Genomic DNA, 22,324 nt, shown 5'->3' with positions numbered 1-22,324 from the left:
AATGACCTAGAGGAAGGCGCAGAAGGGTGGGTGAGTAAATTTGCAGACGACACTAAAGTCGGTGGTGTTGTCGACAGTGTGGAAGGATGTAGCAGGTTACAGAGGGATATAGATAAGCTGCAGAGCTGGGCTGAGAGGTGGCAAATGGAGTTTAATGTAGAGAAGTGTGAGGTGATTCACTTTGGAAGGAATAACAGGAATGCGGAATATTTGGCTAATGGTAAAGTTCTTGGAAGTGTGGATGAGCAGAGGGATCTAGGTGTCCATGTACATAGATCCCTGAAAGTTGCCACCCAGGTTGATAGGGTTGTGAAGAAGGCCTATGGAGTGTTGGCCTTTATTGGTAGAGGGATTGAGTTCCGGAGTCAGGAGGTCATGTTGCAGCTGTACAAAACTCTGGTACGGCCGCATTTGGAGTATTGCGTACAGTTCTGGTCACCGCATTATAGGAAGGACGTGGAGGCTTTGGAGCGGGTGCAGAGGAGATTTACCAGGATGTTGCCTGGTATGGAGGGAAAATCTTATGAGGAAAGGCTGATGGACTTGAGGTTGTTTTCGTTGGAGAGAAGAAGGTTAAGAGGAGACTTAATAGAGGCATACAAAATGATCAGGGGGTTAGATAGGGTGGACAGTGAGAGCCTTCTCCCGCGGATGGAAATGGCTGGCACGAGGGGACATAGCTTTAAACTGAGGGGTAATAGATATAGGACAGAGGTCAGAGGTAGGTTCTTCACGCAAAGAGTAGTGAGGCCGTGGAATGCCCTACCTGCAACAGTAGTGAACTCGCCAACATTGAGGGCATTTAAAAGTTTATTGGATAAACATATGGATGATAATGGCATAGTGTAGGTTAGATGGCTTTTGTTTCGGTGCAACATCGTGGGCCGAAGGGCCGGTACTGCGCTGTATCGTTCTATGTTCTAACATAATTGCGGGCCCTGCCCACTGGACCTGGCCTGCCCTCACTTTTCCGTTTTTGCCATCGAACACCCGCCCCCCCCCCCAGAATCCCCTCATCTACTTTCTCTTGAAAACACCTCTCCCAGTATGGATCCCATTCCTCCACCTTTCACACCTCCCAGGCTCATCAAAACCTGTTCGACCAGGCTCCAATGACCATGGCCCCACCCTCCACCACACTTGCGTTCACTAGCCAACCTACTGCCCAGGCCCCCCTCCTCCCAATCCGCTCCCCCATGCCCAGTCCCTCAAAAAACAACCATCAAATAAACAAACCCGGTACAAAACACCACATCCCAGAAACTACTGTCACCCCAAAATATTGCTAATTGCTTACCCCGTGTGCCCTCATACCGCAGGGTACACTAATCTTCCCCACCGACCAACCCACAATAAAGAAAACCCCAACTCCCAACCATTCCCATATAAGCAACTTAACATCCTGAAACCGCTAACAAGAAATGAAACAATCTACAATATTTTGCCCCCCTTCCTTCAGTCCAAATCCGTCCCATTTCCCATTTTAACATCAGTTCTTCAGCTTTCACGAATGCCTCTGCTGCCTCAAAGTAGAAGTCCTTCAAGTTGTAGATCACCCTCAACTTCACCGGGTAAACCACGCTGAACCTCACACCATTGTTGTAGAGTGCCGCCTTCATCCGAAGGCTGCCCGCCTTCTTGCCAACTCCACCATTAAGTCCTGGTATATACGTATACCAACTCGTGCCCACTGCACCTCATGCCTCTGTTTCACCCAACTCAGGACCTCCTCATTAACCTGGTACTTGTGGAAGCAGATTATTACCACCCTTGGTGGCTCATCATCTTCGGCTTGGGCCTCAGCGACCGATGAGCCCTATCCAGTTCATAACGGGAGGGCTCTTCCCCCTCCCCCAGCAACTCCACCAATATCTTAGCGAAGTACTCAGTCGGCCTCGGGCCCCTCCAACCCCTCCGGCAGGCCCACAATTTTCAAGTTCTGCCGCCTCGACCTATTCTCCAGGTCCTCCACCTATTCTCCAGGTACTCCTCTCAGTCCTTTCTTAGCCTCCACCACCCTCCACAGCCCCTCACCCTTCAAGATGAACTAGTCGCTATGCTGCGACAAAGCCTTCTCCAACCCCTTCAACTTCTCTCCTTGCTCCCACACCTGGGCCGATGTCTTCGACACTGCCGCCTTCACCAGGACCATCGCCTCCTCCACCAATACCTTAATGTAATTCCTCATCATCTCATGGGCTTGGCAAACTGCTTTCCAAATTCCCTGGCCATCACCTCAGTCATCTTCTCCACTGTGAAGGGCGCGGCCCCACTCAGCGACCCAGCCTCCGCCATCTTTCCTACGGCCGGGTTGACCCGTTTGCTCCACGAAAAACCTTCGCTTGCTCCCTTCTTCCCGACAGCTTTTTTATGGGTCTTTGACATCCCCCTCCTTCCTTATGTCTTCCTGCACCTGTTCATCCAAAAAACGTTCCTGGGACCGGGCATTAAATTTCAAAACAAACGAGCCTCGAGCAGGAGCAACCCAACATGCGACTTCCACCTATATGCCGCCACCGGAAATCCCCTATACCTTATTTCTAATGTTTACCAATACAAATATAAATCTCTTAAAACTACCTTTATTTTCCTAACACAAGTTTCTTCTTCTGTCTCTGTTTGGGGCATCGAAGAAGCCTACTTTTAGAGTAGAGTCATCATCACCCTCACATTGCATATAGAAGGTCAGCAAGCTGAGTAGAGTGCAGTATAAGGTTCTGGCACATATAGGGTTAACATGGGACTGAGTACAGTACCACAAATACTGTGATGCAAGGGACCTGCACCTAGGGATCAGTCTAGTGTTGGACAGAGCCGTGTGCACAAGCAAACATTGCCATGTTGTAGGGTATTGGCTACTTATGGCAGGTCTTAATGAAACAGCTCCTTGCTTGAACCGTTTACTGTATATATGCACATAGTTTATATCTAGTTAATATATATCTGCAAGTAACCTACTTGAGTATGAAGACTTCATCAAGACCTACCGAATGGTAGTTAATATCCAACAGGGTTTTTCTAACTCAGGGTTGCCACCCACAGGTGGGTCAGGGCCGGGTGTCAGGTGGGTCGTGGTGTGATCTGTGGGAGAAGCGCCCAACAGCTGCGACCGGTCTTTAGGTTGAGAATGCCGCCCGCGTCTGTCAGTAGCCACAGCATTTTGCCTTGCTCCATCCGATGGGCACCCAGATTATCCAATGGGTGATTAGCTTTTCTAATGTCACATCCAACGTCTAACTGTTCCGCTGACCAACAGGAGGAGGCGGGGGCGGTACTTCCGGCAGTGGATTGTTGGAGCTCGGGGCCTGTGAAGGACATGGAGAGTGGCCGAGTGAAGTTTGTGAGGGGTGAGAATGGCGGGTCACAATGCTGGCAGTCAGCATCAGTTCACTGGCTTCCACAAGTACTTCAATGCCTACACCATCACATGGAGGAGGAAGCATGTGATTGTTACATAAACAGGGATTGCAGCAATTTGTTTGTTCTTCAAACGGAGATCCAAGAAGAAGGCACCAGCAGCAATCACAGAAAATAAATTATGTGCGTTTCTCCTCTAGGATAGGGTAAGTGGAATTTAAGCACCAGCATGTGAAATCTGTGTGAATGGTTAAAACCTCTGCAATCGTGTCACTATAACGGTGTATAAGTTATCAGTCTTCACAAATAAAACTCATGGGACGCCATGTGCTGTTTTAAAAAAAAAGTGTGTGTGAAGAACGGAAGATGGATCAGTTTGTAATAAGGAAGAGAGGGCTGGAGACACAAATAAGCCAGGATTTCATAACTGGATCTGCTGGAGAGCGCTTCTCAGGAGATTCTACGGCAGGACAAAGCAGTGCTGGTGTGAGCTCTGGTGCCTCTGATGAACAACCCATTAAGGAGCTGAAACCTGAATTAAATCTGTATAAAGATTTCTTGAGGTATGGCTTTACTAATTGTGCCAATGCAAAGCCCATCTGCCTTACGTGCAGGGAAGTACTGGCAAATGAAAGATTAACCCTCAAAACTTCAAAAGCATTTGAAGACTAAGCATGGCGAGTTTGAGGATAAACCTCTTGACTTTTTAATGAGAATTTAAATCATCAGCTGAAGCCCTTAGCAGAAATGTAACATTGAATGACAAAGCAAGTGAGATCATGAGGACCAAGCAGGCTCATCTGTCCCATTAAAGGTAAGCAAAAAGGTCAGTTGCAAAGTTCAGGCAGTGTGGGTCACGAAGGTTGATCAGCGTGGGTCGCGAAGATTGGCTGGCAGGCGTGGGTCCTGAACAATGGCCAGTTGGTAAAAATTGGTCCCGGGCAAAAAAAAGTTTGAAAAACACTGCCCTACAATATGGTGGCAGCAAATGTAAAGATCCAAAACTCTAAAAGACTTTCAGAGAAAAATTTAAATCCTTACAGGCTAAAGGAAAATTTGAAGAAGCATTCTGACCTTAAGAAAAGGTCAAGGAGTAGATGCAGATGAAAATCACCTGAGAAAAGCTCCAAAGGAAGGCCTGGAAGTTGAAGGCATGAATTTAAAATTCCTCATTGCAGTGGAGGACTGACTCTGTGGGGTCTCTTGGAAGTCTGGCTTCAATTCCCAGAGTGAAGATTCAGGAGACATTGCAGGAGTGAGCTAAGCTTTTAAATTCCAGGATAGAGCAAGTCTCTAGAATGTATGCGTTTTCAGTGGTGAGAAATTGCTGTTTAAAAACAAGTTAGAAATTACTGGGTTGCTGCTGCTGGGGAGAGGGGGGAGCTGGTATGGGAGAGGATGGGCGGGGAGGCACCGCCTGGGGGAGATACAGCTGCGTAGGAACCGGGTGAGGAGCTGGAAAAAGGTGATGGCTAATCGACAAGGGGGGGGGGGGTAGGAAGCCCCCCAACTCGGCTGATCACGTGGAACGTGAGAGGGCTGAACGGGCCGATAAAGAGGGCACGGGTACTCGCACACCTTAAAAAACTTAAGGCAGATGTGGTTATGTTACAGGAAACGCACCTGAAACTGATAGACCAGGTTAGGCTACGCAAAGGATGGGTGGGGCAGGTGTTCCATTCGGGGCTAGATGCGAAAAACAGGGGGGTGGCTATATTAGTGGGGAAGCGGGTAATGTTCGAGGCAAAGACTATAGTGGCGGATAACGGGGGCAGATACGTGATGGTGAGTGGCAAACTACAGGGGGAGACGGTGGTTTTGGTAAACGTATATGCCCCGAACTGGGATGATGCCAATTTTATGAGGCGGATGCTAGGACGCATTCCGGACCTAGAGATGGGAAAGCTGATAATGGGGGGGAGATTTTAATACGGTGTTGGAACCAGGGCTGGATAGGTCGAAGTCCAGGACTGGAAGGAGGCCGGCAGCAGCCAAGGTACTTAAAGATTTTATGGAGCAGATGGGAGGTGTAGACCCGTGGAGATTTAGCAGACCTAGGAGTAAGGAGTTCTCGTTTTTCTCCTATGTCCATAAAGTCTACTCGCGAATAGACATTTTTGTGCTGGGTAGGGCATTGATCCCGAAGGTGAGGGGAACGGAGTATACGGCTATAGCCATTTCGGATCACGCTCCACACTGGGTGGACTTGGAGATAGGGGAGGAAACAGGAGGGCGCCCACCCTGGAGAATGGACATGGGACTAATGGCAGATGAGGGGGTGTGTCTAAGGGTGAGGGGGTGCATTGAAAAGTACTTGGAACTCAATGATAATGGGGAGGTCCAGGTGGGAGTGGTCTGGGAGGCGTTGAAGGCGGTGGTTAGAGGGGAGCTGATATCAATAAGGGCACATAAAGGGAAGCAGGAGAGTAAGGAACGGGAGCGGTTGCTGCAAGAACCTTTGAGGGTGGACAGACAATATGCGGAAGCACCGGAGGAGGGACTGTACAGGGAAAGGCAAAGGCTACATGTAGAATTTGACTTGCTGACTACAGGCACTGCAGAGGCACAATGGAGGAAGGCACAGGGTGTACAGTACGAATATGGGGAGAAGGCGAGCAGGTTGCTGGCACACCAATTGAGGAAAAGGGGAGCAGCGAGGGAAATAGGGGGAGTGAGGGATGAGGAAGGAGAGATGGAGCGGGGAGCGGAGAGAGTGAATGGAGTGTTCAAGACATTTTATAAAAAATGATATGAAGCTCAACCCCCGGATGGGAGGGAGAGAATGATGGGCTTCTTGGATCGGCTGGAATTTCCCAAGGTGGAAGAGCAGGAAAGGGTGGGACTGGGAGCACAGATCGAGGTAGAAGAAGTGGTGAAAGGAATTAGGAGCATGCAGGCGGGAAAGGCCCTGGGACCGGATGGATTCCCAGTCGAATTCTATAGAAAATATGTGGACTTGCTCGCCCCGGTACTGACGAGGACCTTTAATGAGGCAAAGGAAAGGGGACAACTGCCCCCGACTATGTCTGAAGCAACGATATCGCTTCTCTTAAAGAAGGAAAAGGACCCGCTACAATGCGGGTCCTACAGACCTATTTCCCTCCTAAATGTAGATGCCAAGGTCCTGGCCAAGGTAATGGCAATGAGAATAGAGGAATGTGTCCCGGGGGTGGTCCACGAGGACCAAACTGGGTTTGTGAAGGGGAGACAGCTGAACACGAATATACGGAGGTTGTTAGGGGTAATGATGATGGCCCCACCAGATGGAGAAACGGAGATAGTAGTGGCGATGGATGCCGAGAAAGCATTTGATAGAGTGGAGTGGGATTATTTGTGGGAGGTGTTGAGGAGATTTGGTTTTGGAGAGGGGTATGTTAGATGGGTGCAGCTGTTGTATAGGGCCCCAGTGGCGAGCGTGGTCACGAATGGACGGGGATCTGCATATTTTCGGCTCCATAGAGGGACAAGGCAGGGATGCCCTCTGTCCCCATTATTGTTTGCACTGGCGATTGAGCCCCTGGCGATAGCGTTGAGGGGTTCCAAGAAGTGGAGGGGAGTACTTAGGGGAGGAGAAGAGCACCGGGTATCTTTGTATGCGGACGATTTGCTACTATACGTGGCGGACCCGGCGGAGGGGATGCCAGAAATAATGCGGATACTTGGGGAGTTTGGGGATTTTTCAGGGTATAAATTGAACATGGGGAAAAGTGAGTTGTTTGTGGTGCATCCAGGGGAGCAGAGTAGAGAAATAGAGGACCTACCGTTGAGGAAGGTAACAAGGGACTTTCGTTACCTGGGGATCCAGATAGCTAAGAATTGGGGCACATTGCATAGGTTAAATTTAACGCGGTTGGTGGAACAGATGGAGGAGGATTTCAAGAGATGGGATATGGTATCCCTGTCAATGGCAGGGAGGGTGCAGGCGGTTAAGATGGTGGTCCTCCCGAGATTCCTCTTTGTGTTTCAGTGCCTCCCGGTGGTGATTACGAAGGCTTTTTTTAAAAGGATTGAAAAGAGCATCATGGGTTTTGTGTGGGCCGGGAAGACCCCGAGAGTGAGGAAGGGATTCTTACAGCGTAGCAGGGATAGGGGGGGGCTGGCACTACCGAGCCTAAGTGAGTATTATTGGGCCGCTAATATTTCAATGGTGAGTAAGTGGATGGGAGAGGAGGAGGGAGCGGCGTGGAAGAGATTAGAGAGGGCGTCCTGTAGGGGGACTAGCCTACAGGTTATGGTGACAGCCCCATTGCCGTTCTCACCGAGGAACTACACCACAAGCCCGGTGGTGGTGGCTACACTGAAGATTTGGGGACAGTGGAGACGGCATAGGGGAAAGACTGGAGCCTTGGGGGGGTCCCCGATAAGAAACAACCATAGGTTTGCCCCGGGGGGAATGGATGGGGGATATGGAATGTGGCAAAGAGCAGGAATAACGCAACTGAAAGATCTGTTTGTGGATGGGAAGTTCGCGAGTCTGGGAGCGCTGACCAAGAAATATGGGTTGCCCCAAGGGAATGCATTCAGGTATATGCAACTGAGGGCTTTTGTGAGGCAACAGGTGAGGGAATTCCCGCAGCTCCCGACACAAGAGGTGCAGGACAGAGTGATCTCAAAGACATGGGTGGGGGATGGTAAGGTGTCAGATATATATAGGGAAATGAGGGACGAAGGGGAGACTATGGTAGATGAACTAAAAGGGAAATGGGAAGAAGAGCTGGGGGAGGAGATCGAGGAGGGGCTGTGGGCAGATGCCCTAAGCAGGGTAAACTCGTCGTCCTCGTGTGCCAGGCTAAGCCTGATTCAGTTTAAGGTATTACACAGGGCACATATGACTGGAGCACGGCTCAGTAAATTTTTTGGGGTGGAGGATAGGTGTGCGAGGTGCTCGAGAAGCCCAGCGAATCATACCCATATGTTTTGGTCATGCCCGGCACTACAGGGGTTTTGGATGGGGGTGACAAAGGTGCTTTCAAAAGTAGTAGGAGTCCGGGTCGAACCAAGCTGGGGGTTGGCTATATTTGGGGTTGCACAAGAGCCGGGAGTGCAGGAGGCGAGAGAGGCCGATGTTTTGGCCTTTGCGTCCCTAGTAGCCCGGCGCAGGATATTGCTAATGTGGAAAGAAGCCAAGCCCCCGGGGGTGGAGACCTGGATAAATGACATGGCGGGGTTTATAAAGCTAGAGCGGATTAAGTTCGTCCTAAGGGGGTCGGCTCAAGGGTTCACCAGGCGGTGGCAACCGTTCGTCGAATACCTCACAGAAAGATAGACGGAATGGGAAAAAGAAGGCAGCAGCAGCAGCCCAGGATCGGGGGGGGGGGGGGGAGAGGGGGGGGGGGGGGGGGGGGAGGGGGGGGGGGGGGGGGAGGGGTGGGGGGGGGGGAGGAGGAACCAGAAGGACTCTCAGGGTTGTTAATATATACTGTATAGTATGTATAGGTCGTTGCTACAGATAATTATATATTGGACTGTTAAATTATATTTTTGGAGAGTGTTACTTGTGACAAGGCAGTTGCCAATTAGGGCTAGTTTTCATTTTTGTTATTTATTATTTATTCATTTTTTGTTTATAAAATAGGTCATTGTTATTTGTGTTGTTATAATATTGTGTAAAGGATGCACAATGTACTGTGTTGGTTGACCAAAAATTTTCAATAAAATATTTAATAAAAAAAAAAAAACAAGTTAGAAAACACACATCCCCAACTTGGCACCTGAACATAATGTTTGAACTCGCTCCAAGATGGAAAAAATAATAATTCTGAAGAATAGTGATGAAATATTAGTTTTAAGACCAGCAAAGGTCAGGATTCAATTTTTTTGTGACCTAAAGCATAGAACTAAATCGGAGAAATCTGTAGCTAGTCGATCCAAGCAGTTGTTAAAATTCTTTTGAGGCTGAGCGCAAGCGGCATTGCAGTGGGAGCCCATCAAAACTGGCAAGTGCAGGTAAACCCTCTGTCTTCAAACAAACGGTGGTACCATCTTGAAATTCAGAAACTCCTTAAAGCTAAACCTACGCCTCAACATTTTTAACCATTGATAAGAAATGCACTCTTCAAGATCAATTTTGACTTATCCAAGGCCCAGATCGTTCACATAATTGATGACTCTGGAGAAAGCGATTCCTTAGATACATGATTATTTCAGGTCTGGATATAAACAAGAAACTTCACTTACAAACACACTGTAAATTTGGTAGGCCCGATAGAGGATTACAAATCATCTGCTAAATTTGAAGGAGTACTGTAATCATTTGATGTTTTTTTTAACCTAAGAAGTAGCAAAATCATCGTAAGAGCTAAATTTAATAAGCACGTCCAGCAGCAACGAGAACCTGTCGACTGATTTGTTAATGATCTATACAGGATGGCTGAAGGCGAAGACTATGAGGACCTAAAATCCGAACTTATCGGGGATAGAATCATTGTAGGAGTAGGAGACAACACAGTCCTCAGACATGCTGCAAGCAAAGGAAGATCTTACCCTCGAAACAACTATCCAGATTGTTAGGCAGTCTAGATTCCATGTGCAGCACGGATCCATTTTAAGAGGAAAAAGTAAACTGTAGTACAAAGAAAACCCCATAGTCCAGTTAGTTAAACAGCACAGAAACATGGAAAGGTCCAGGTCAAGGGAAGCAATTCCCTAACCGAACAACGGATGTGACCATGGCAGCATTGTGGAGCCCCACAGGCAAGATCAATGTCCCGTAATTTTGGTCCAATGTAACAAAATTGGACACTTTGACAAACTGTGCAAGGGCAAAACATCAAAATGCACAGAAGACGCAAAGATGATTCATGAGGTCGAGACTGCACACCAAGAGGCTGCACAGTCATGCTCCTTGGGCGAGGTCAAAGATTCTGGATTTTCATTTGGAATGGGGGCTTTTCAGTTATTAGTCATCTCACAAACTTTAAATTGGACACAGGAGCCAGTGTTACGGATCTATTGGACAAAGAACAATGGCAGAGTGATCTCTGGCTTTAAACAACAGGCATACCACTGTATGGGCAGCACAGTAGTACATGGTTAGCACTGCTGCATCACAGCACCAGGGACTTGGGTTCAATTCTGGCCTTGGGTGACAAGAACAAAGAACAAAGATCAAAGAAAACTGTCCTGGCTTGACACAATTCACACCTCTTTAACCTGGGGTTACCCCATCTCTGGATCTGTAAAGATTTAATCACCTGCTAATGCTCGCATTCCAAGCATTGTCTGGCATCTTTGAATCTGTCTATATATATGTTTCTGGAACATACCTCTTCATTCACCTGAGGAAGGAGCAGCGCTCCGAAAGCTAGTGACATCGAAACAAACCTGTTGGACTTTAACCTGGTGTTGTAAGACTTTTTACAAAGAAAAGTACAGCACAGGAACAGGCCCTTCGGCCCTCCAAGCCTGCGCCAACCATGCTGCCCATCGAAACGAAAATCTTCTGCACTTCCGGGATCCGTATCTCTCTATTCCCATCCTCCTCATGTATTTGTTAAGGTGCCCCTTAAACGTCACTATTGTCCCTGCTTCCACCACCTCCTCCGGCAGAGAGTTCCAGGCACCCACTACCCTCTGTGTAAAAAAACTTACCTCGTACATCTCCTCTAAACCTTGCCCCTCACACCTTAAACATATGCCCCCTAGTAATTGACCCCTCTACCCTGGGAAAAACTGACTATCCACTCTGTCTATGCCCCTCATAATTTTGTAGACCTCTATCAGGTCACCCCTCAACCTCCTTTATTCCAGTGAGAACAAACCAAGTTTATTCAACCTCTCCTCATAGCTAATGCCCTCCATACCAGGCAACATCCTGGTAAATCACTTCTGCACCCTCTCTAAAGCCTCCACATCCTTCTGGTAGTGTGGCGACCAGAATTGAACACTATACTCCAAGTGTGGCCTAACTAAGGTTCTATAGAGCTGCAACACGACTTGCCAATTTTTATACTCAATGCCTCGGCCAATGAAGGCAAGCATGCCGTATGCCTTCTTGACTACCTTCTCCACCTGTGTTGTCCCTTTCAGTTACCTGTATACCAAGATCTCTCTGACTGTCAATACTCTTGAGGGTTCTACCACTCACTGTATATTCCCTACCTGTATTAGATCTTCCAAACTGTATTAGATCTTCCAAAATGCATTACCTCACATTTGTCCGGATTAAACTCTATCTGCCATCTCGCCGCCCAAGTCTCCAAACGATCTAAATCCTGCTGTATCCTCTGACAGTCCTCATCGCTATCCGCAATTCCACCAACCTTTGTGTCGTCCGCGAACTTACTAATCAGACTAGTTACATTTTCCTCTACATCATTTATATGTACAGCAAAGGTCCCAGCACTGATCCCTGCGGAACACCATTAGTCACAGCCCTCCAATCAGCAAAGCACCCTCCCATTGCTACTTTCTGCCTTCTATGACCTAGCCAGTTCTGTATCCATCTTGCCAGCTCACCTCTGATCCCGTGTGACTTCACCTTTTGTACCAGTCTGCCATGAGGGACCTTGTCAAAGTCCTTACTGAATTCCATTTGGACAACATCCACTGCCCTACCTGCATCAATCATCTTTGTGATCTCCTCGAAAAACTCTATCAAGTTAGTGAGACACGCCCTCCCCTTCACAAAGCCGTGCTGCCGCTCGCTAATACGACCACCTGCTTCCAAATGGGAGTAGATCCTGTCTCGAAGAATTCTCTCCAGTAATTTCCCTACCACTGACGTAAGGCTCACCCTCCTGTAGTTCCCTGCATTATCCTTGCTACCCTTCTTAAACAAAGGAACAACATTGGCTATTCTCCAGTCCTCCGGAACATCACCTGAAGACAGTGAGGATCCAAAGGTTTTTGTCAAGGCTTCAGCAATTTCCTCTCTTGCCTCCTTCAGTATTCTGGGGTAGATCCCATCAGGTCCTGGGGACTTATCCACCTTGATATTTTTCAAGACGCCCAACACCTCGTTTCTTTGGATCTCAACTGTGTGACCGTGTGGAGTTTGCACATTCTCCCCGTGTCCACATTTGTTTTCTCCAGGTGCTCAGGTTTCTTCCAACAGTCCAGTGCGGGTCAGGTGGATTGACCATGCAAAAAGAAAATTACCTCTTAAGAGTCAGAGATATGCAGGTTAGGTGGGGTTGCAGGAATAGGGCGGAGGAGTGGGCTTGGGTAGGGTGCTCTTTCAGGGGGTCAGTGCAGACTCGATGGGCTGAATGGCCTCCTTCTGCACTGTAGGAATTCAATGACTTCTATTCTATGACTTCTATGGGCCAGAAGAAATCGCACTTCTGGCCATAAGTTTGATTCTGGAACCACTAAGGGCTACTTGTGTAGCCCTGAATCTCCTCAAAATGGCAGAAGATGTCAAGGCAACCACTGTCATAAATTGTACAGACCTGCAAGTTTCTAATAGATCAATCAAGAAAGAGCATTGTCACAGACAGGATGGGGTGTCAATTTTAATTGTCCTGATTTCCCCACACTCTACCCATCCATAAACAGAAAGATGTTTTTTCATTCTAATTTCCCCCTTTATAAATGTGACTTATTTTCTCCAACTAAGTTGAAATGTTCCAGTTCTCTATATTAATATCTTGTACAACAAACTTAAGGTAAGATGAAAATTAAAGGGTTGGTATATTTTTATACACGCGCACACAAGAGGGTTTCACAACTTCCACCCCTTTTACTCTCAAAAATGGGGGACAAGGAAAAAGGACGGTGGTTCAGGGCACGACCAAAATAAAATAAAAATGTGTTTTTCATGTGTCCAGAGACCAGAATCAGAAGTCAACTGGAATGTTCCTTCCGAGGGGAGGCTGGCTGATTCTAGGATGCTCCATTTTTCTAAAGAGAGACTTCCACAGCAGGAGAAGGCTGGTAGAATATGTTAGTTGGGATGCATGAGTTCCAGGGCTCCATCAGTTGGCAGGTTTGATGAGGCCTAAGTTTTTTCTGCTGCCACTGGTTTGATGGAAGGCAGCACAGGTTATTGCCTGAAGTCTTGTTCACATTAGAGGTCAAAACAGTAACTGCCGGAATTCAGTTCCAATTGACGATATCACAGTGCAGCTTGGGGGAGGTCATGTGACGTAATTCCTCAATGTTAGACAAAGAATGATTGGAATCTTGAGGTTTAATTGGAGTCAGGATTCATAGAATCAGACACTCATAGAATCTCTACAGTACAGAAGGAGGCCATATCGCCCATTGAGTCTGCACTGACCCTTCGAAAGAGCACTCTACCTACATCCAATCACCCGTCCACCCCACCCTATCCTCGTAATCCCATAATTTAACCTGCACATCCCTGGATACTAAGGGGAAATTTATCATGGCCAATCTATCTTTCGACTGTGGGAGGATACTGGAGCACCCGGAGGAAACCCATGCAGACACGGTGAGAACGTTCAAATTCCACACAGAGCCAAAGCCGGAATTGAAGCAGGTCCCTGGTACTATGAGGCAGCAGTGTTAACCACTGTGCCACCCCTTTTGGTTTTGGGGCACTGGTGTCGGGCTAACTAACTGACACTCCTTTGACAAAACCATTGTGTTAGGGCTACTAATGCTTTGGCCACATCAGCACCATTATGGGAGATTAAGGCCTGCAAAGATTTTCCTTTTGTTCGAAGTTAGCTGGAATAGACTCACCGCCATTGTTACTCTGAAACATTGTACATTTTGAAGAGCACAAAAAATTACTTTATAAAGTAATCCAGCTGATGAATATGTTTTTTTTATCTTTCACATCTCGACTATAATATCCTAACTGGACTTCATCTCTGAACTGTCCTCTCTCTTTGCAGAGCAAGTTTTGTCCATTTTTGCCACAGGTACTGGAAAGCCCTCATTGGTCAGACCAACCAACCACACTGATGGTTCTCATGACACCTTCAGTGGAGGATAAACAAGAGAGCAACCAACAACCAGAAGAGCCTCAATATCCAATTCCGACAACTGTAGATGAGGTCAACACTATGATCATAGAGCAAATGCTGCAATTCCTAGCCAGCAAGCCAGACAATGCTGAAACTGAGTAATGGCCATCAATTGCCGATAGCACACAACACAGCCAAATGTGAAATTGGGCTTACTGAAAAAACATAGCCTGATAACAGGAAATGCCATCTTTCATCACAAAGGACCCACATGATGAAATAAGTGCAAGAATTGAAAGGGAGAGGTGCACAAGCTTTGTGCACCTACTAGAAACAGGTTGGGGCCACAACTATCTATCATCACAGATGCCGAATCAACAAAGAGCAGTTGAATACCAAGGAATGCCAAAGAGTGATATGCATGGACAGAGCCTACCTCTCCTCAGACAGAGGTGCGAAGGAGATTTAGAAGGCCTCCTGACCACCTAAATCTATGAACTCAGAGACTTGAAGGGCAGAGATGGGGTAGCAATAACAATATAAATACAAGGAGCAAACAAGAATAATTTGAAATGCATTGGATAAAGACTTGGGGGGACGTGTAGAATAAGGGTCTGGCCCATTAAAGGTTAATGTGGGACTGAGTACAACCACCCCACAATAACTGTCATAACCCCCACAAGAAAATCATTATCCACCTCCCTGTGGGGTTCGTGGGGTATGAGCTTCCCAGGTAGGGGCGGAGGCCCACCCAGCTGGGGCTCGTTAAATCGAGCGGGGACCGGCATGTTTGGTTGTCCCAACAGGGACTGTGATTGTATATTGTTACTGCCATGGGCAGCTTATTGTTAAAAGTAAAATACATCTTTACCTTGCTACTGCTGGCTTCCTTGGTCATTAAAATAATTTAAGGAAACACATGACTCACACCTAGGGGTCAGTCTAGTGTTGAATAGTGCTGTGCGCACAGGTAAGCATGGAGACAGTTCCGAGTTTGAACCCTTTATTGCACATTTATAATCTTGTGGTTAATAAATACCTAAAGTTAACTTTCTTAAGACTACAAGCACTTCATTAAAATGTACCAAATGATTTCTAACACCCTAAAATAGAGAGAAAACAAGACAGTAAGGAATTTAAGGTTTAAAAAACAACAGATTTTGGAATTAGTCAGCTCAGATTTCAATGCTGGAAAAAAGTATTTGGCTGTAAGTTTTTATTCCTGTCATAACGTTTTAAAACATTTGATGAACAGAGTTAAATTGCCATAATAATCACTGTGAAAATCCCCTAGTCGCCACAGTATGGCGCCTGTTCAGGTACACTAAGGGAGAATCACGAATGTCCAATTCACCGAACAAGCACGTCTTTCGGGATTTGTGGGAGGAAACCTGAGCACCCGGAGGAAACCCACACAGACACGGGGAGAACATGCAGACTCCGCACAGACAGTGACGCAAGCCAGGAATCGAACACGGGTCCCTGGCGCTGTGAAGCAACAGTGCTAATCACTGTACTACCATACGACCCATAATTGATCAGGTCATAAATCTCCCCACATATGCATTCAGTACAAACCTTTAGGTGTTCGCTCTGTAAACTCAGGATCAAAATAAAAGGTATCATCAGGCCTGGCCACAGCTGGTTTGAATGGTGGCTTCAGTTCCCGTCGGTAGAGTTTCTGGAAGCATAAGAAGCTATTTAACATCGCTGGAAATCTATACTGCCCTACAATTTTATTCTCATTTAATGTTTTGCGAGATATTTATGCTTTTTAGGTTGGCATTCACTCAGTGTGAAGATGAAGCACACCTCTGTGAGCAGCCCCTTCATACAGTTCCATCAAAAATTCAGAAGTCATCTATCCATGCCTTATAGAGTGCAACCTATTCTAAACAGCTTCGTGAAAACCTTTTTCCCAGCCATGTAAAGCAAAGTTTAGATGCAAGTCCTCCCTCACCAAGTACTCCCAACTTAGATGCAGCACCGATCAGATGCCAGATAACATTCCCTCTGCTTTGTCTCAACAATGTTTCCTATCCTTAACTTTGTGAGTATGGAAGTCCCATTTCCCCACACTTTATTGTCAATCTTTATTGTCTCTTTGAATGAGATAATTTTTGCCAAATGCTCATGGGCCCACGCTCACCTAGACTAAAATAACTGCCATGAACTCCAATTGTCAGGCAAGAGGTTTCTGTTCCAAATGTTTACATTGGATAGGAAACTAGAAGTCAGACCTAAAAAAGACAACATTTTAATCCCATTGTATAATTTTTGAGAAATTATTAAATCAGAAATCAAAGATGTTTATTCTCAATTTTCAGGAAGCTCTATTTGCAAAGAACATAAACCACCAGGGGTTTTTGAAGCATTAGTTGGCAAGTTCACAAAGAATATATTTTAAAAAGTCTCTGAGTTGCACACAAAAGAGTGAGATGACACTGTGAGCAGCCACTTTGGAATATTGTCCAGACAAAATACTGACTAAAATGTTGTGATTTCCATGCGATTTTCTTTTGGATAGAACCGGTGAAATACATTACTGGAGATTTATTACCCTGTGCTATTATGGCATGTTGCTAGTAAATCATTAAGTTTTGCACTCAAGTCACAACACTGAGTCGTGGAGATTGCATTTAAAGAAAATGAAAATTACTAGCCCTAAGTGGTAAACTTCTGAACCTTTAGGTTACTCTCCGTAGTCAAAATATTAGTCAGCAACCTGACATTACTCGCATGCCAATCAAACACACCCTCTTCCCTAATTGCTATTAAAATGGTGGTGTTAATGAATGACGGGTGGGATTTACCGACCACCCCCCATATGTCTTTGAGCGGGGGAGTTGGCCCGCTAGCAGGATCTACTGGTTCCGCTATTGTCAACAGGATTTCCCATTGACAGCACCCCTCACTGCCATGTCACCCGTGTGTCGCCATGGGACCGGAATTTCCCATGAACAGTCGGTAAATCCCGCCCGATATTTCTACTTTAAGAAGCTTATTTGAGATCCAGGTAGGGCCCCCACTGCAGTCAGCTGCTAGACACACATGCCTTCTAAGTGCATTTCACAGTCAATAAGAAATGTGTCAGTAGCAATGGTTAACCCGGCAAAGAGCCTTCAAGAGCAGCCACATTTACTGGAGCCTCAGTATATGAGAAAAAAAACTTAGGTGTTGTACTTGGCTTAAGAAAATAACTGTAATGAATCCTAGCAGTCACCCCCACATTGCATGTTGCATTTTGTTGTGGTGTAGTTGGGTGCCTAAATATCTAAGGATCAAAATGATCACTCCGTAATTTTTTATTTATTTATTCATTTTTACAGGATATGGGCTTCGCTGGCTAGGCTATTTATTGCCCTTCCCCAATTGCCCTTAAGAAGGTAGTGATGAGCTGCCTTCTTGAACCGCTGTAGTCCATGTGCTGTAGGTACACCGACAGTGCTGTTAGGGAGAGGGGAAATCTTGCATCGAATCTGGTTTTATACAGATAATCTAGTCAAAAGAATAATTCTAATTTTAAAAGATTCATGACACGACCTCGATCTGAGGCAACCTCCTGGGTTTGTCTTCATTGAGTGGCTGATGAAACTGTGAAGACCAGGAGCTCTTTATTGCCCATGAGAAATACCTGTGTTTATCACACTTGTAATTGTTAACTGGCAGCCAGTCTCTTGGTCTTATCGTTTGATGAGTAATGGACAAAGTGACTATTTTCAACTTCCCTGTTTTCATAACCACAAAGCAGCAGGAATAAAAGATGTACGCCATTACCTATTTTGCTCCATTAATTCCTTCCTCCAACGTCCTGAGTTACTGAAATAGCTTGTGTCCATATGCAACAAGACCTGAACAACATTCAGGATTGGGTTGATAAGTGGCAATTAACATTTGTGCTGCACAAGTGCCAGGCAATGATCATCTCCGACAATAGAGAGTCTAACCATTTCCCCATGATATTCAACAGTATCAACATCACTGAGTATCTCTCCATCAGCACCCTGGAGTTCCAGTAACCAGAAGATTAACTGAACCAGCCATACAAATATGTAGCTATAAGAGGTCAGATACTGAGAATTTTTGAGTAACTCGCCGCATGACTCCCCAAAGCCAGTCAGCTCTATAAGGTACAAATAGGAGTGTGATAGAATGCTCTCCACTTGTCTGGATGCAACTCACCAAGCCTCTTCTGTCAGTCAATATCTTCCAAACCCAAACCCATATCTCTAAAATGTTGAAGGAAAGGACAGAAGACATATGAAAATATCATCCCTGCAAGGTCCCCTCCAAGCCACACAGTATCCTGGCCTGAAATTATGTCATGTTTCCTTCACTGTCACTGTCAGAATCCTTCTTGCTAGGGATTTGGGTGCACCTGCACCAGTTGGACTGCAGTGGTTTAAGATGACAGCTTACCATCATCCACTCGAGAGCAATTAGGGATAGGCAGCAATGCCCACCTCCCATGGAAGAAACTAGGTTGTTCTGAAGAGATCCTTACAAGATTGCTGACACATTTTGCTATGGAAATCAGTAAGGTAGCCCTCAAACAAAGAGAATTTCACCAGGCAATGGTCTTTTGTGACCTTTTACAGCAAAACATCAGATCCATGAACTGGAGAGGTACTGGAGAAACGAATAGATGGGTCTTTCATATTTCAACCTATGGCTTCTGGAATTATGTGGTTTGGTGAGAATTTCATCAAAACATATATGGCACTTACATTCCAGTCTATGTTTACAAAGAAGGGCTGACGCTTGATTTCCTCCACACCATCCACGCCAGCTCCTAAAAATAAAAACATGGATAAATTCAAGTAACAATGGTCAGGAATCAATAAGCTTCTTTAATGAGTTAACATTTCAAGTTGTTCCGGTGGCAGAGTGAGTGGTCACATATTTGGCAGCTCCCGCTCATGGTGGTCTTTACGCCGGTTTGTAGCAGGAAGTTTGGAGGAAAAAGTTGCAGAAGTGAGAGCAGATGAGAGTGACCCCTAGTTTATGGAGGTGCGGCCCAGAAGTGCCCGGGAAAAAACGAACCAGTTGGTTGAGCGAGTGAGGAGCGGACAATGCACGCGGAGATAGCGGATGGGCAGGGTCCGGCCCGACTGGCTCAGTGGTCAATGGCCCAGTTGGTGAGCTTCCTGAATGAGAAGTTCACTCAACAGCGGAAGGAAAGTTTGGAAAGGGCGGCATGTGGTGCAGTGGTTAGCACTGGGACTGCGGCGCTGAGGACCCGGGTTCGAATCCCGGCCCTGGGTCACTGTCCGTGTGGAGTTTGCACATTCTCCCCATGTCTGCGTGGGTTTCACCCCCACAACCCAAAGATGTGCACGTTAGATGGATTGGCCACGCTAAATTGCCCCTTAATTGGAAAACAAATAATTGGGTACTCTAAATTTATAGGAAAAAAAAGGAAAGTTTCGAGGACCTGTCCTGGGCCATGGACTCGATCAAGGAGGTGGCTAATCATGTGGAGAAGAAACTGGCAGCCCAGGGACAGGCGATCCAGAGGTTGGAGGAGCTGGCGGGGGAACAGTGCATCTCAATGGCAGCGGAGATGGGACTGATGCGAGACCAGCAGAAGCGACTGCTGGAAAAAGTGGAGAACCTGGAGAACCCTTCTCGTAGGCAGAACATCCGGATTGTGGGCTTGCCGGAGGGAATTGAAGGATCGGATGTGGGTGCGTATGTTGGGAAGATGCTGGAGAAGGTGCTTGGGGAAGGTGCGCTTTACCGGCCATTGGAGGTGGATCGGGTGGACAGGGCTCTGATGCGCAAGCCCCAGGGGGGTGAGCCGCCAAGGGCGATGGTGGTACGATTGCATCGGTTCTTGGATAAGGAACGTATCATGAGGTGATGAGGCGATGCACCTGGGAAGGCATCGAGATTCGGATGTCCCAGGACCTGGGGGCAGAGCTCGCAAAGAAAAGGGCAAGCTTAGATAAGGTCAAGTCGGCCGTGTGCAAGAAGGGTGTTAAATTTGGTCTACTGCACACGGCTCGCCTATGGGTGACCTATGGGGGCCTGGAGCTGTACTTTGGCTCGGCGGAGGAGGCAGCAGACTTTATTAAGGAGAATGGACTGGCAGGAGCAGGAGGACCTTGAACTTTGATTGAGGAGAACTGAAGTGCATGTATTGGACTGTGAAAAACTTTGGGTTTTCTTTAGTTGTTTTTTTTCTGTTCTGCTTGGGGTTAGGCTGGTTTACAGTTCTTTGTTAAGGGATGAGGGGTGGGTCTATGTGTTCGGACCGTGGGTGGGATTGTTTTTTTGCTTTTACTTCTTGTCTTTTTTTTGTGACTGTTTGCACTAAGAGCGGGGGGAGGGGAATCAGTGGGGGGTAGAATGCTAGCTGGGCGGGCTAGTTCACGGAAGCAAAGTGGGGGGTGAGCTGAAGATCAATGTGGGGGGGGGGGATGGGAGGGGATTATACTGATGATGGGGCGGGGACTTTCTAAGTGGAGGAGTAAGAGGGGTGATGAAGGTAATTGCCCGAGAGCGGGCCAGGGAGGTGCGGGGCATGGGCTGAAGACTGGCATAGGTGAGGTAATGGTTGATCGACAGGGGAGGGGTGCCCCCCTGACCAGGCTAGTCACGTGGAGCGTTCGGGGACTGAATGGGACAGTCAAAAGGGCCCATGTGTTCACGCACTTCAGGCAACTGAAGGCGGACGTGGTCATGTTGCTGGAGACACATTTGAAGTTGGGGATCAGATTAGGTTAAGGAAGGGATGGGTTGGACAGGTGATCCATTCTGGGCTGGACTTTAAAACGAGGGGTTGGCGATCTTCGTTAATAAGCGTTAATAATTCCTTCAAGGTGGGGAGTATAGAAACGGGCCCGGAGGGTAGATATGTTATGGTTAGTGGGAAGTTGGAGGGAATGGTCATGGTATTGGGAAATATATATGCCCCGAACTGGGATGACGTTGAGTTTGTTAGACGGGTATTGGGGAAGATCCCGGACCTAAATTAACATTGAATGATTATGGGGGGAGATTTCAATACGACCCTGGATCCAAGGTTGGACCGGTCGAGGTCTAGGTCTGGGAAGGTATCAGATACGGTGAAGGAACTCTGGGGGTTCATGGAGCGCATGGGGGGATCAATCCGTGGAGATTTGGGAGGCCGAGGAGTAAGGAGTTTTTGTTTTACTCCCATGTGCATAAGGTGTATTCTCGGATTGACTTTTTTGTTTATGGATAAGACTCTGCTGGCTGAGGTGGGAGATGCTGACAATTCGGCAATAGTGGTGTCAGATCACGCCCCGCACTGGGTGGACTTGCAAGTCAGCAAAGGAAAGGCCCAGCGCCCGCAGTGGAGGTTAGTTGTGGGGCTGCTAGTGGAGGAGGAGGCGTGTGAGCGGGTAAGGGAGGCCATTCGGGGATATACAAGGATAAATGACACAAATGAGTTTCGGCGGGGGTGGTTTGGGAGGCACTGAAGGCGATTATTAGGGGAGAATTCATCTCAATTCAGGCCCATAAGGAGAAGGCTGAGCGGGCCGGGTTGGACAGGTTGGTAGGTGAAATTATACAGGTAGACAGGAGGTACGCGGAGTCTAGGGATGACGGGCTTTTGAAGGAGCGTCAGAGACTGCAGCTAGAATTTGGGCTCCTGTCCACAGGTAACGCGGAGGGACAGCTGAGGAGGGTAAAGGGGACGATGTATGAATACGAGTAAAAAACCAGCAGGATACTGGCGCACCAGCTGAGGAAACAGGAGGCGGTGAGAGAGATTGGAAAAGTGAGGGATACAGTGGGAGTGAATGATGTGATTCGGGAGTTTTACAGTAAATTGTATAAATCGGAAACCCCAGCCCTGGAGGAGGGGATGAAGCGATGTTTGGGGGGGGCTGGAGTTCCTGAGGATAGATGAGGAGTTGGTGGAGGATTTGGGAGCCCCAATCGGGCTTGGCGAGGTTATAGACGGGTTGGGGGCGACGCAATCGGGCAAAGCCCCGGGACCAGTCGGATACCTGGTCGAGTTCTATAAAAAGCTTTCCGGGCTGTTGGGGCCGCTTCTGGTAAAGGTTTTTAATGAGTCAAAGGAGCTGGGAGTTCTCCCCCAACGTTATCGCAGGCAT

At 47.2% G+C, this 22,324-nt stretch overlaps 1 protein-coding gene across 3 annotated transcripts in view; it reads right to left on the bottom strand.

Annotated features, from left to right (window-relative positions):
• rps6ka1 (ribosomal protein S6 kinase a, polypeptide 1) overlaps positions 1-22,324 on the bottom strand; it is a 491,911-nt gene that overhangs the window by 105,900 nt on the left and 363,687 nt on the right. For all 3 annotated transcript variants that reach the window (XM_072501006.1, XM_072501007.1, XM_072501008.1), the window contains 2 exons: positions 18,962-19,026; positions 15,813-15,915 (listed from right to left, as the gene is read on the bottom strand). In XM_072501006.1, the coding sequence (XP_072357107.1) occupies positions 15,813-15,915; positions 18,962-19,026 (168 nt within the window). The remainder of the gene's footprint in view (positions 1-15,812; positions 15,916-18,961; positions 19,027-22,324) is intronic.

The sequence above is a fragment of the Scyliorhinus torazame genome, chromosome 1 (genome assembly GCF_047496885.1).
Source record: "Scyliorhinus torazame isolate Kashiwa2021f chromosome 1, sScyTor2.1, whole genome shotgun sequence".
NCBI lineage: Eukaryota > Metazoa > Chordata > Chondrichthyes > Carcharhiniformes > Scyliorhinidae > Scyliorhinus > Scyliorhinus torazame.
The sequence above is the reverse complement of the archived record's forward strand: the minus strand, read 5'-3'. Positions and strand labels throughout refer to the sequence as shown.